This window comes from Schistosoma haematobium, chromosome 1 (assembly GCF_000699445.3).
Source record: "Schistosoma haematobium chromosome 1, whole genome shotgun sequence".
Lineage (NCBI taxonomy): Eukaryota > Metazoa > Platyhelminthes > Trematoda > Strigeidida > Schistosomatidae > Schistosoma > Schistosoma haematobium.
Genome location: NC_067196.1, coordinates 47,221,377 through 47,234,116, shown reverse-complemented (window position 1 = coordinate 47,234,116; position 12,740 = coordinate 47,221,377). Strand labels below are relative to the sequence as shown.

Genomic DNA, 12,740 nt, shown 5'->3' with positions numbered 1-12,740 from the left:
CTTAGCAGTGCGCATCAACATAGAACCTACCGGTCTCGTACGCGAATGCTTAACCTCTAGACCACTGAGCCGGCATCCAACGGTGTTAATGTCTAACTTCAACTAATCAACGAAATCGAGCGACACATCCACCATTGTTTTAAGTGACTCATGATCTCAACTATTAAAATTAATATAATATCCACAAAACCCCTTCTGATACTAAATTCTTATTGTTTAGCAATAATTTTCAACCTAGACAAAGAAGTTACTATCATATAAGTTATCATCTATTAGTTATTCTGATTGTAATGCAATTTCCTTTTAAGGGATGAACAAACGATTTCAAAGTTGTAAACAATTATTTCGAACATAAAATATGTAGGCAACACTGTCAAATTTAGCCCACATAAAACGTTAACTGAAAAACAGTTATAGATTACTTGACAATGTTTTAAATAACGTCACGTTTTAAGGAAAACAACGTTTCTGTCTATTGCTTCCGTCATCAATAGGAAAGTTTAAGAATGAAAGTTGTTGGTTAATAGAAGTAGTTCGGTTTTTAACGTTAAACACAACAAAACAGTCATCCTAACTGTATTTAATTATTTTACACAAAATAATAGTTAAACGATACTGAGACACAAATTCAGCATTAATGCACATAGAAACTAGTAGACAATAATTCAACTGGAAGATCAGAAATTCTGGATTGAAGAAATTCTTTGAATATTTAATAATATCACTATACATAAAATTTGATCATCTAAGAATGAGCTAACAGACAGATATAGACCCAGTTTTTAAATCTATACCTGAAAAACTACTAACATTAGCCAGTCACAAAATCACTAAATGGATGGGATAGTAAATCATAGCCAATGATTCACGATTACTACGTATACGATAAATTCTATTCATGAACAGTTGATAATGCTATTTATACATATTTCTGATCTGTGGGCGAGGGTGATAATGATTGGCTGTTTGCTTAGTCAGACATGTAGGTGATCTAACAGGCTTTATATGAGTTATATATTCTCCTATCCTTATTATTATTGATTATTCTTGGATTGTGTCGTATTGTTGGTTCTTGGTGTGGAAATATATTGACGTTCTAAACAGACTAGTCACATGTTCTTCATCTGAGTTGTGTTGAAGTCCTATAGAATAAACACTGGGAGGAAATCTAGTGCAGATATTCATCTAAGGTAAATTAGCATCCCATTCATGTAGAAGTGAAAATCCGAGTGTCACATAACAGTTTCTAAAATGTGAAATTACTGAGACTTATTTCACTGAACTGAAAGCTTTGTGAAAAAGTGAGTACTGCAGACAACAGGTTAAAATATACCTTGTATCTCTTAACCTAAATGACTAAGCGCCAAAAATTATAATTCGTCCGAATTTCTGAAAATCTGTTATAGTGAATGAGAACACAAGTGGGGGCAGTCGAATGTATTTGAACACAAAATTACACGTTTTATTAAAATCTTAGAACCATATAATAAATAGTTCATTTGCAAAATGCCAATCAATCGTCTCAGACTTGATTGTCCCTTCGTTTCTATAGTAATCATTCTCTATTCTCGCTCTCCTTTCTTCGATCTTCTTAACCTTCTGCCTCCAGGTATTTCACCTTCGACTGGTGGTACATACTACTTATATCTGTCGACATCAGTAGCACACGCCACATTGTTACTAAAAAATAATACACGTCTCATCTATAAATGTTTTTATACATTTTTCATATGCACAGTTTCACATTAAACAAATCTTCTGAATGTTTCTACTTATTTGTAGTAATTGTCTATTTACAGGAATTAGTGGCTTTTCCAAGTTAAAAAGAATTAGCGTTTGTCATTCTATGGAGTAATTTGCTTTTAAACATTTCGTTTATCATCTCTAATATTTTATAGCGCTTAGTCCTTTGTTAATCTTTGTCACTTTTTGAAACATTTTCTTTGGCAAATATTTATTCTCTTCATTTATTGTGCAAAGTATTTTCTAATTCAATATCTTAGAAACTTTTATTGCTTACAACCAGTACTTTATTTAACACATCAACTGAATATTGTAATTTACATTTGCTAGAAAGAAAAATTGACCGGTTTTACTTTGGTAGCAAATGCTATAAGGTTTGATCTGTCAAAAACATTTACGGTAATCACATACAATAGATTATCTAATTTACTTTGAACGTGTCACAGACATATTCAAGCTGATGGAGCTTCTACTACTGAGCTATTTTATTTACATACAGAGTAAAATTTGAGTTTTGTGTTCAGTAATAGTACTTATATTTTCATCTGTTATAAATTTTATTTTCATATAAACCCATTGGATATATTGTTCTTCATGTCGCCTCATATCTTCTAACATATTATTACAAATACCCTTAATATGATAATATAACTGAATTAATTAAAATAACTTTTCGCTGGAAATATAATGCATTTCATCTCAACTTTTGTAGTATCAGTTATTGATGAGAATAGTTTAAATGTATCAAGTCACCAATCCCTTTAGATTACAGCTAGGCAAATTATTTAAATCCCCTTGAATTGGATGAGTTCTTGTCTCGTATTGAATGGTGGTCTGTTGTTAAATATTGAACTGTTAACTTTAGCCTGAGACATGGACAGCACCAAAACACCTTGTTAGAATCCCATAAAACTTGTACAGTCGGAAATTCTTTGATAAACCTAGTGTAAAATGTCATTTATCTTGGTGTAAATTTTTCCTCAGATCTTTCTCAGTCTTCTCATGTTTCACCGTTATTAAAGAAAGTTTTCCGACTGACTTACTACATAAAGAGGCTGCATGCTTTTGTCATTACTCCACATTTACGCTTACGATTTGTCAATTCTTGCATATTCTTTACTTTTCTTCATCAATCTTTCCCGAACTTTAGAGAAAAGAGTATGCTGTATTGCGAAGAGTGCTGAAGGCAGTTAGCAAGGTGTTTGGTAAATTTTTTTAAGGTCATTACTGATATGTTTGTAGATAGACATCTAAAATCTTGCGACCTCCTGACAGGTGTTATCTTATCAAATACTGACCATCCATTTCAGTCATATCTTTCCCTTCGTATGTCTTCTGGCAGAACAAGACGTCAATACATCCAAATCGATGTATGAAATCAAAGGTATAAAAGCTCCACAATGCCTTGTCTAGCAAATATGCTATGTGACAAACAGGTTGTTAGAATTGACCTAGTCAATAACTTGTATTCTGAAACATGTTTCTAATTGAAAAAAGTTATACAGATTCAATTCCCAAGAAGGCATTTCATTATGTCCTAAGTAGTTTATCTACTTAAGTTATATATAGGCAGTTATTAGTTTCACTTTTTTTCTTTTTCTGTAAAAGAAACTTGTTGAAATACTTTGTGTTGAGAAATCTGTACTGTACCAAAGGTATAAAGCCATTATTAATAATGATAAAATTACAAATGGATGTTTTGTCTTTTTGAGGGGACAGCTTTCGTTTAATAAAGTGAATAGTTTTATCTAATCCATATTTTATGTTATAGTCTATGACCATCTAGTGATAATGCTGAACAAACGGATAAATGAATAATCATTTGAAACGTAACATAATTAGAAGTGTAAATTGATAAACACCTACCGATATTCATTAAAGTTAACTTTATCATATTTTTGACCAAATTATTATGTATAGTTTTGTTTGATTCAGTGATTACTATCGTTGGCTGATTATTATCGTTATTTCGATTAGGTTCAGATTGTGTCGTTACATTACCCAGTTGTTCCACAGGATCAATATTAATTTGTAGTTCAACCTTTGTATTAAATTGACATGTCAATTCACATGCAGCTTGAGTTGGAAATCGATTACTATTTCCGCCACAACCAGAATAATTGAACTGTCTACAGCCACCAATTAAGTAATGATCTTGTCCATCCATATTCATTACCCAATTAGGATCATAATACCACATAGTTTTGTATCCGGTACATTCGCCAAATGAAGGTTTCAATTTACAGATAGCTATTAAATAATAAGAAATTTTGTTTTTATTTTTATTTTTTCAGGTTTTTTTTCGTCGAAATAATCACTATGAAAAAGTTAAATTAACCAAAATTTATTAAAACATGAGCCTTACACATGTAACAGTAATGTTTTTCCAATAAATACGGTACAAATGAATAGATATGGCATTTTAGAATGTTTCGTTTATCGTACTTCTAAATTAAATCATACTATTAATGTAAGGCATATGCAAAAAGTTATAATATATCGAGTTCATAATACGAGACGAACGAAATAATTGAAGGCTGAGGAAAAATCAATTTTTGAAATAAATTCAAAAATCCACAGAGCATCATACTGAGCTTGAAAATAAACCTATGATACTACTATATATAAAAGATCAACGGCATAAATCGGGTTTTAGATTAAATAATGTTCTCCAAGAAGATTTGTACATTATATACATGAAGATTATTAATTCAATCTTTATCTAATTTAGATGAGTACCGATAGTTTACATAGGCATTATTAAGCGTAAAAAGCCTATCTTAAACTGTTTTTCTGTAATAAATAAATAACAAACGATTTCAATAATTGAGATCATGAGTCAATTGAATCTAGACCACCATGGGAAACCTGGAAGCCCTGGACGGCCTTTTCGTCCTACTGTGGGACTCCACAGTAGTAGGCATCCACGACCTCGCCTCGGGAGATTCGAACCCAGGACCTACCGGTCTCGTGCGCGAACGCTTAACCACTAGACCACTGATCCGGGTTCGAACCCCGCGAGGTGGGGTTGTGGATGAGCACTACTAAAGAGTCCCACAATTGGACGAAACGGCCGTCCAGTGCTTCCAGGTTTGTAATGGTAGTCTAGCTTCAATTGATTCATGATCTCAACTATTGGAATTACTACAATCTCCACAAAACCCCTTCTGACACTAACAAAACGATTTGTTAAGTACTAATTTCAAACATTGTTGTCATTTACAAAAACATACTTTAGACGATCATATACATTTGATATATTTCCTATTGCTAGTGACAAATGCTGCAACTTATACATTATGTAATAGTCTTTCAAATAATACATATTCAAATCTACGCTTTTACATAAATGAACACAGAAAATTGATTATATAAGTAAATTGAACTTTCCTATAACCTTTTATCTCACTAATAAAAAGTGATACATGTATCACGATATGCTATGAATACTGGTAACATCATATAGCTCATAATCATATTTAAAATCATTATCACAGGATATCTGTGTTACCAAGATCTTATCACAATGTTGTTTTATAATTTATTTATTTACTCAGATTGATAACTGTAAACGTTGAAACTGCTTCACAGTTTTAGTCAGTATTTAACCAATTGGACACTTTTTGAATATAAATAAACTGGTATCAGTGCGATACAAACAAATTGTTCTCTCTTATTTATAACAAAGACATTCATTTTCTTGTTTAAACTAAGTGCAAGAATAGGATGTCTAATAGTAATGAGTTATTCGTAAACAAAATATCAAGGGGTTTACTACGATAAGAGATTCCTAATTTATTATTCATTACTTTCCTAACCAATATTAAATGACGAATCTGTAATCGTAGTAACCCCCTTAATATATTGTTAATCAGTCTCATTAGTATTAAGCAGCCTTTAATTTAATGTTTATCGAGTTTTTAACGAAACTATTCATGGAGGTTTTCTAGGTTTACTGCTGGTCTCAAGCCCAATAAAAAGAGAAGGGTTGGAGGAGGGGCTAGTAATTCCATCCAACAGAAAGAAACTCTGCTAAAAATACCTCAAGACAGTTTTGTTGTACGGAGTTAAAACATGTACAACTAATGCAACCATGACCAAAACGGTATAGGTGTTTACAAACAGCTATCTATGCAAGATACTCTTGACACGTTTTCCTGAAACCATCAGCAAAAACGTACTATGGCAGAGAATAAACCAACTTTCGGCTGAGTAGGAAATTAAAAAAGATGCTGAAGGTGAACGTCATTAAACTCCATCACGAGGTAAGCCTCAACTTCAGATCTTCAAAGTAAAACGAAAAGAGGTAGATCGAAAAACACATTACATAGGGAATTGGGGACAGACATCAGAAGAATGAATGGTACTTGGCAACGTCTGAGAACAAGAGCCCAGTATATGGTAGGTTGGAGATGGCCGTTTGGCGACTTATGCTTTACGAGGGGTAGCAGTAAGTAAATTTTTGAACTAAGAGATACATAATTAAATGAAATTATAACAGTCCCAGATACCGCCTTTAATCTAAAGATGTTATAACAGCTCACGTGAAATTGAGTTTGTCCACAATTAATTCGATTAAGTTATTTCGTTAACTTACTAACGAATTGAGTCATCCGTACAACAATAACAACAACGTATCTGTATCATTGTATCTTTATTATTGTTGCAAATGTATGAACATGTATGCTTGAGCATTTCTTACCGCCCATGCATTTATTCACGCTGCTAGCCTTCTACTAACCGCTTAATTGATTCGATGATTCATTCATTTCGCTATGTATATATATGTCCATGTTATTCATGTTCATTGGTCTATCTCGCTTACTCGTACTCATATTTGCTGACTCACTCGCTTGCTCGCTTGCCTTTCGGCACAACTCTTCTGTGCTTGTTTAACGCATCTGTAATTTTGGATATCTGTGTGTGGTCCCATAATAAACGGAACCAACACTTCGTATTCGCCTTCTGATTAATATACAGTTGGGGCGTTGTATAGGACGATTATCAAGACGAACTGTATACGAAGTTTAAGGATTATATCGAATACCGGCCACCACAATGTTATTGGTTCACTTACTTGATATATCAGGTTTTGCAGCCCCACAAAATTGTTCACAATCAGCTCGTGTTAAAAAGTTATTTGAAGACCCACCACAGTGAGAATATGCAAATTCCTGACACTGATTTGTTTCAACATCAAGATACCAACGTGATTCATGCTGACCGACATTTGAGCATTCCGGTTCAATGCGCATAGCGTCAATATAGGTAAGATTGTCAAATAGAATCGGTTCAGATGTTTCTTTAGAAAAAAATTGACCATCTTGGCCTATTTCACTCCATGTATCCATTTCTATTCTTGACCATTGTGGAAATAACTGGGTTGTTGGAGCCACTTGACAAAGCTGATTGGCCACTGAAAACAAAAAGTGATCAGAATAAACATAAAAATATGAACTGTCTTATTCCAAATCCGTTGTTAAAGGGTGAAGCGCTTGTTGACGTGATCGAAAGTGCTCTCTCCTGTGGAGTCTCAAACTAGAAGAAAATAGATATTTAGTGATTTCTTGGTTTTCGATGGTTCACTAGTCTATGTAAGTTCACGAAAAGAGCTACATTTCTGCTCAAGAAATTGATAAAGAATAAGTTAAAATAATGAATGAGAGAACTAATCCATGCCATTTGAACATAACCTTACTAAAATTTCTCTTAAACAAGTAAATATGATACAAGTCTTCATTTTCGAAGAAATTTATCTATCTTTGACCATCTTACAACTTAGTATGACGGATACATCTAAATATTTGACGTGTTATATTATGAATTATCAAATATGACTGAAAAGTTCCCCTTAAAAGTAAGTAATTTTACATCAAATACTGAATTTCTGGAGAATCCATGTATAAATGATAAGTGAACACATATTACTTTTGAACAAGCATATAAGGGCTTAATTCAGCTTTCAAAATTACTGAGTGAAACAAAGTGAACTATGATTTCAAGATACCAGTATATCACAAAGCTTGAGGTCTTTAAGACTTACATTATTATCATAATAATCTTTTTTCTATAAGCTGTATGTTCGCGTTATAACGTTCGAACTACAATAATTCTAATAATGCTTTATTCATCTACAAAATATATTCCACAAAATTTGATGAAACTATTTAAAAACACAAGTTAACTGATATCAACTTACCAAGTACAATTTTATCTGCAATCTTATTTCCACAAGTATCTTCACATTCTGTTATAGATGTAAAACGGTTTGCACTGCCTCCGCATCCATAATAGGTAAACCAGCGACATTTTCCAGAGACTTTATCGAAATAAACCATTAGAATTGGTCGTATAGTCTTTTCCGTATTCACAGCGGAACAATGAAAATGACCAGCTTGAGGTGGAGCTAGACATCGAGCAGTACCTATATCATTAAGAAAATACTTCCACAATAATCATTTATCATAGGCTCTTTATAATGACTGGGAGTCTATATACATATATATATATATATATATATATATATATATATATATATATATATATAAACCCCACCAGAACTTATCTCAGTTGCTTTCAATTTCAATTACTGACGTTTATTATTATCACAAGGTTAACGTTCATTCTATGCTATGAAGTAAATTATTAGAAAACAAAATGGTTATTAGCTTATTAAGCATGTCTGGTTATTGATGATAAAATCCAGTTGATAGAAATTATCATTTGTGTTGAATATTCAGATGAACCATATCATTGAAAATCTATAAATCCCTATTCTTTTATAATAATTTATTGCATCTTGATATCTGTAATTTCTAAGACATTATCTATAATTTATTTGCATCTGTTTCATATGATCATGGAAAAAGAAACTAAATATACCAAGTTATACCTCTCCAGTATTCACATGTTTCAGCGCATTCATTTTTAGTTTTGAAATAATTATCATTTATAATACAATCAGATGTATATTGACATTGCATTTCAGTTGGATTGTAATACCAACCACCTTGATGTTTTATTTCCATATCTGTTAGTTTAGCACAATTTTTTATTCTTGGATATTGATAACATTTCTCTATAAACAAAGAAAATAATTAACAATGTGACAATAGAATTCAACAGAATGGCAACAACTTTTGATCAAAACATTTATACTACTAAATATTGGACGAGTAGGTCAGGCATTTATAACTCATTTAGTTAATTATATTGATTCTTCATTTGACAATTATACATCTATGTTTTTCGGGGTAATCTGAGTCTTATAACTGTAGTCACTAGTAAAAAAGATCAAAATTTGACAGGTTATTAACTAGTTACTGAGTAAATTCATTAATAACTGAAAGAATATTTTGACCATGATATTATGATTGAATGTAGTTAGTTTTAAATAGTCTGCTGTAACTTAATACCTTTAAACAAGAGAATTTATTCTCTATGTAGCTTATAAATCTCATTGGATCATATGGAGATAATGACAAACAACCTTATAATTCAAACATTAGTGTACAATCAGTATTTTTAGTTTATCAATAAGAAATAGGAGGATTAACCGAATAACAGAAAACAGTCTCGTCTAACTGGATTTAAGCGAGATGCATTGTGTGAAAGCTAAATTTACTAATTTTTTTCTCAGATTAAACTGATTAGAACCTGTGTAAACTGACACGATGAAAGAGAATTAAGATTAGTAACCAGTTCGTAATTCCACTGACGGATGTGTGATCTAGAAAACTCATATTCACCGATCGCTTATTTAGAAATTGTTTATCTAACTACGTCTGTTTTCTGTCCAATGTCTTGTGTAAAATCGAGTAATTCTGTTTGAAAACTAAACCAATCCTATTGTCTAGTTTTCTTGACTTTTAATATCAGTTTATTCAAGGAACTGAATTGATGGTTCGAATGCGTGATCAGCTATTTGTTGGGCACATCATATAATTGTGTATTACATGTCGACCATCATTTTGTTTATTTTCACTGTCTAGCACTTCATCGGCTATCTTTCATAACATGAACCAGTGAGATTTACCTCCGTTTACAATTATATTCGTGCAAAAATCCATGAACTGTTTTCAATTTATTTTTAAACTTGAAAGATTTTAATATTTATGCGATTTATAATTATTCAGGTATACTATAGAGAATAATGCTTCAAAAGTTTTTAACTAATATTCGATAGGTTAAAGTATTCAGCAATCAATTTTAAATTGGATTTATACATATTCTAAACTATGAATAGCACAGTCCTATGTGTTAGACCTATAACGTTCTCAAAAAATGTTGATACTTTAATTACAGTTTATAAATCTATGATATCAATAAATCCAAATAAATATAAAACATGTACTCGCCACCAACTTTAATTTATATTTAGTCAAATAACTCGAGTTTCTTTAATGATTCTTAACATATCTGGGTATTCATTTTGAGCTCATTATATAATTAATGAGTAAGCAAAGGTTAGAATAAAATCCTTCAGTAGGCACATATATATATATATAATACTTCGTCGAATTCTGCATTACTTCAGTCATATTACAAGATTAGTAGACATTAGGCATAATGAATATCAACTATTAATAATGATACTATTGGTTAAATAAATCATGATAAATGTAATTACAATTGTAAACAAACCTAATACAAAACATACAAATCGAATATCTCAATCATAATGTTTACCATTTATTAACCATGTGATTCTTATAAGATGCAATAATATAATATCATACAATCTATTCATTTTTATTCTTATTATATTCATAGTTTAATCCAATTATATGGTTGGCTAAGAACTATTAGGTTTATTTTATAAAGATTATGATATTGATTATTATTATTATTATTATCCTAATTAATTATTACTGTTACTAAGTCCTATCATTAAATGTATGCGAATCAATACAGCCAATTGTATGTTTGTTAATTTTTCATTACTTGGATACAATGTTTAATTGATAAAATGATAATTAGAATTTATATTGAAAAATTAATAAATTTTTAATTGTTTATAAAATAATCTAATTTTAATTGAAATGAATTAAGTTAAATCTTATCTAATAATTAAATATGTTAGATTTGTGAGATATTTTAAGAATGAACAAATTAAAAAGCCTAGAATGATAATATTTCCTAGAAACAGAACTAATAAAGGTGATGTTAATAATAAATCTATGATAATTAGTTAAATATGAGGTTTACGAAGAACATTTAAGTCCCGTCATTATGATCGATCACTTACAGCTTACTAGTTATTTGTACACAAAATATATAAAGTCCTTTATGGAGTAAGTAATATTTAACGCATAATTAGACAATATATTAGTAATATAGAATTTAGTTTTTGTTTGTTTTTTTAAACTGAACATTTCGTTGGCATAAGTACATTGTATAACTGACAGACAATTATGAATTAAAGTTGCGTTAATTATGACAGCTAACATTTTCTAACTCAAAAATGAAACTTATGCTGTTTCATTTTGATGACCGTTTTGAGCACAAGCATAAGGCCAATAAGAAGGTTGAAAACAAAGGCCTTAGCATATAAAAGTGTGCTCATTTTAGCAGTTTAGATATTTTAAAACTTTGGAGAATAAAATGGTTTATTTCTAGTTTTAGATTCAATTTGATACCATTTAACTGCTAATTTACAGTCCATAAATAGATATCTTTCAACTATAGATGATATCTGATAAGAAAGTTTCATTTTTCCGACATCATATTCCAAATTTTTTTGAGCTTATGACTTTATGCTTATAACGTGTTAACAACAGCATGTTTAAGTTATTCATAAATATAAAACTATTGAGGTAATAATGAGAAACCTTATTTTATAGAAAAAGACTTTATGACAATTAAATTAATTTAAAATAAAATTTGTATATATTTAATGCATAAACTCTTAATTGCTGTTACATTTCTTATTGAACTCTGTAATTAACCCTGTAATATCAGTGAAAAATTATTCGTACATATATTTCGTACAAATAGGAAATATCAATGGTTAAGATCATGGGTCATTTGAAGCCAAACCACCATGGAAAACCTGGAAGCACTGGATGGCCGTTTCGTCCTATTGCGGGACTCCTCAGCAGTGCGCATCCAAGACCTCACCCCCCGCAGGATTCGAACCCAGGACCTACTGCTTCCGCGTGCGAGCACTTAACCACTAGACCACTGAGCCGGCATCCAACAGTGTTAATGTCTAACTTCAACTAATCCCACAAGAGGACGAAATGGCCGTCCAGTGCTTCCAGGTTTTCCATAGTGGTCTAGCTTCAACTGGCTCATGATCTTAACCATTGAAATTACTATAATATCCACAAACCCCATCTGATATTAAATAGGAAATAGTATTGTATTACAAGGTCATATAGTTCTATGAATATAGTTAACCTTAATTATATGTACGAATATTTTATGTAGCCGATAAATTTACAAAATAAACGATAGTAGAGTTCATCACACATGATTAAGTTTATATAATTAGAACAATTGGTATGATGACTGACTTAACTTTTTTTTAAGATCATGAATTCAATTTAAATATTGTCGGAATTTTCATTCGGTCGGTCAATTAATAATTTCATTTTAATGGTATGTAGATGACTGGATAGCATCGACTGTTAGCAACTCATAATATAATGATATGTAGTTATTATGAAATACTGATATTTGGTTCTTCATGAAATATGATTTTCGTGAACACTAGTCATGCGAATTATGAACGTTTGTCTGTAGTCATGACTTGATTATGTTTAACTCTATTTGATTAACTCATCACAATCCCTTTGGCTACAAACTATTTGTATAATAATAAATTTCATCTTGAGAAACGATAAGTTAAATGATATTAGTTAGAATATGGTAGCTATTCCAGTTTAATTATAACTGGGACAAAAATACCTATTCTCATATGCAGTAAATTAATTTTGTCAAAGAGTACAACGTTAAGACATTATAAAGTTATTATCGAAAAGAACGATTTTATG

The 12,740-nt window shown here is 30.9% G+C and overlaps 1 protein-coding gene across 1 annotated transcript in view; it reads right to left on the bottom strand.

The window, feature by feature from the left end:
• TFPI2 (Tissue factor pathway inhibitor 2) overlaps window positions 1-12,740 on the bottom strand; it is a 41,366-nt gene that overhangs the window by 17,129 nt on the left and 11,497 nt on the right. Inside the window, exons 5-9 of the mRNA XM_051208878.1 lie at window positions 8,636-8,821; window positions 7,943-8,167; window positions 6,821-7,159; window positions 3,610-3,993; window positions 795-1,680 (exon numbers count right to left, since the gene is read on the bottom strand). Of these exons, the coding sequence (XP_051074283.1) occupies window positions 1,592-1,680; window positions 3,610-3,993; window positions 6,821-7,159; window positions 7,943-8,167; window positions 8,636-8,821 (1,223 nt within the window). The 3' untranslated portion in view covers window positions 795-1,591. The remainder of the gene's footprint in view (window positions 1-794; window positions 1,681-3,609; window positions 3,994-6,820; window positions 7,160-7,942; window positions 8,168-8,635; window positions 8,822-12,740) is intronic.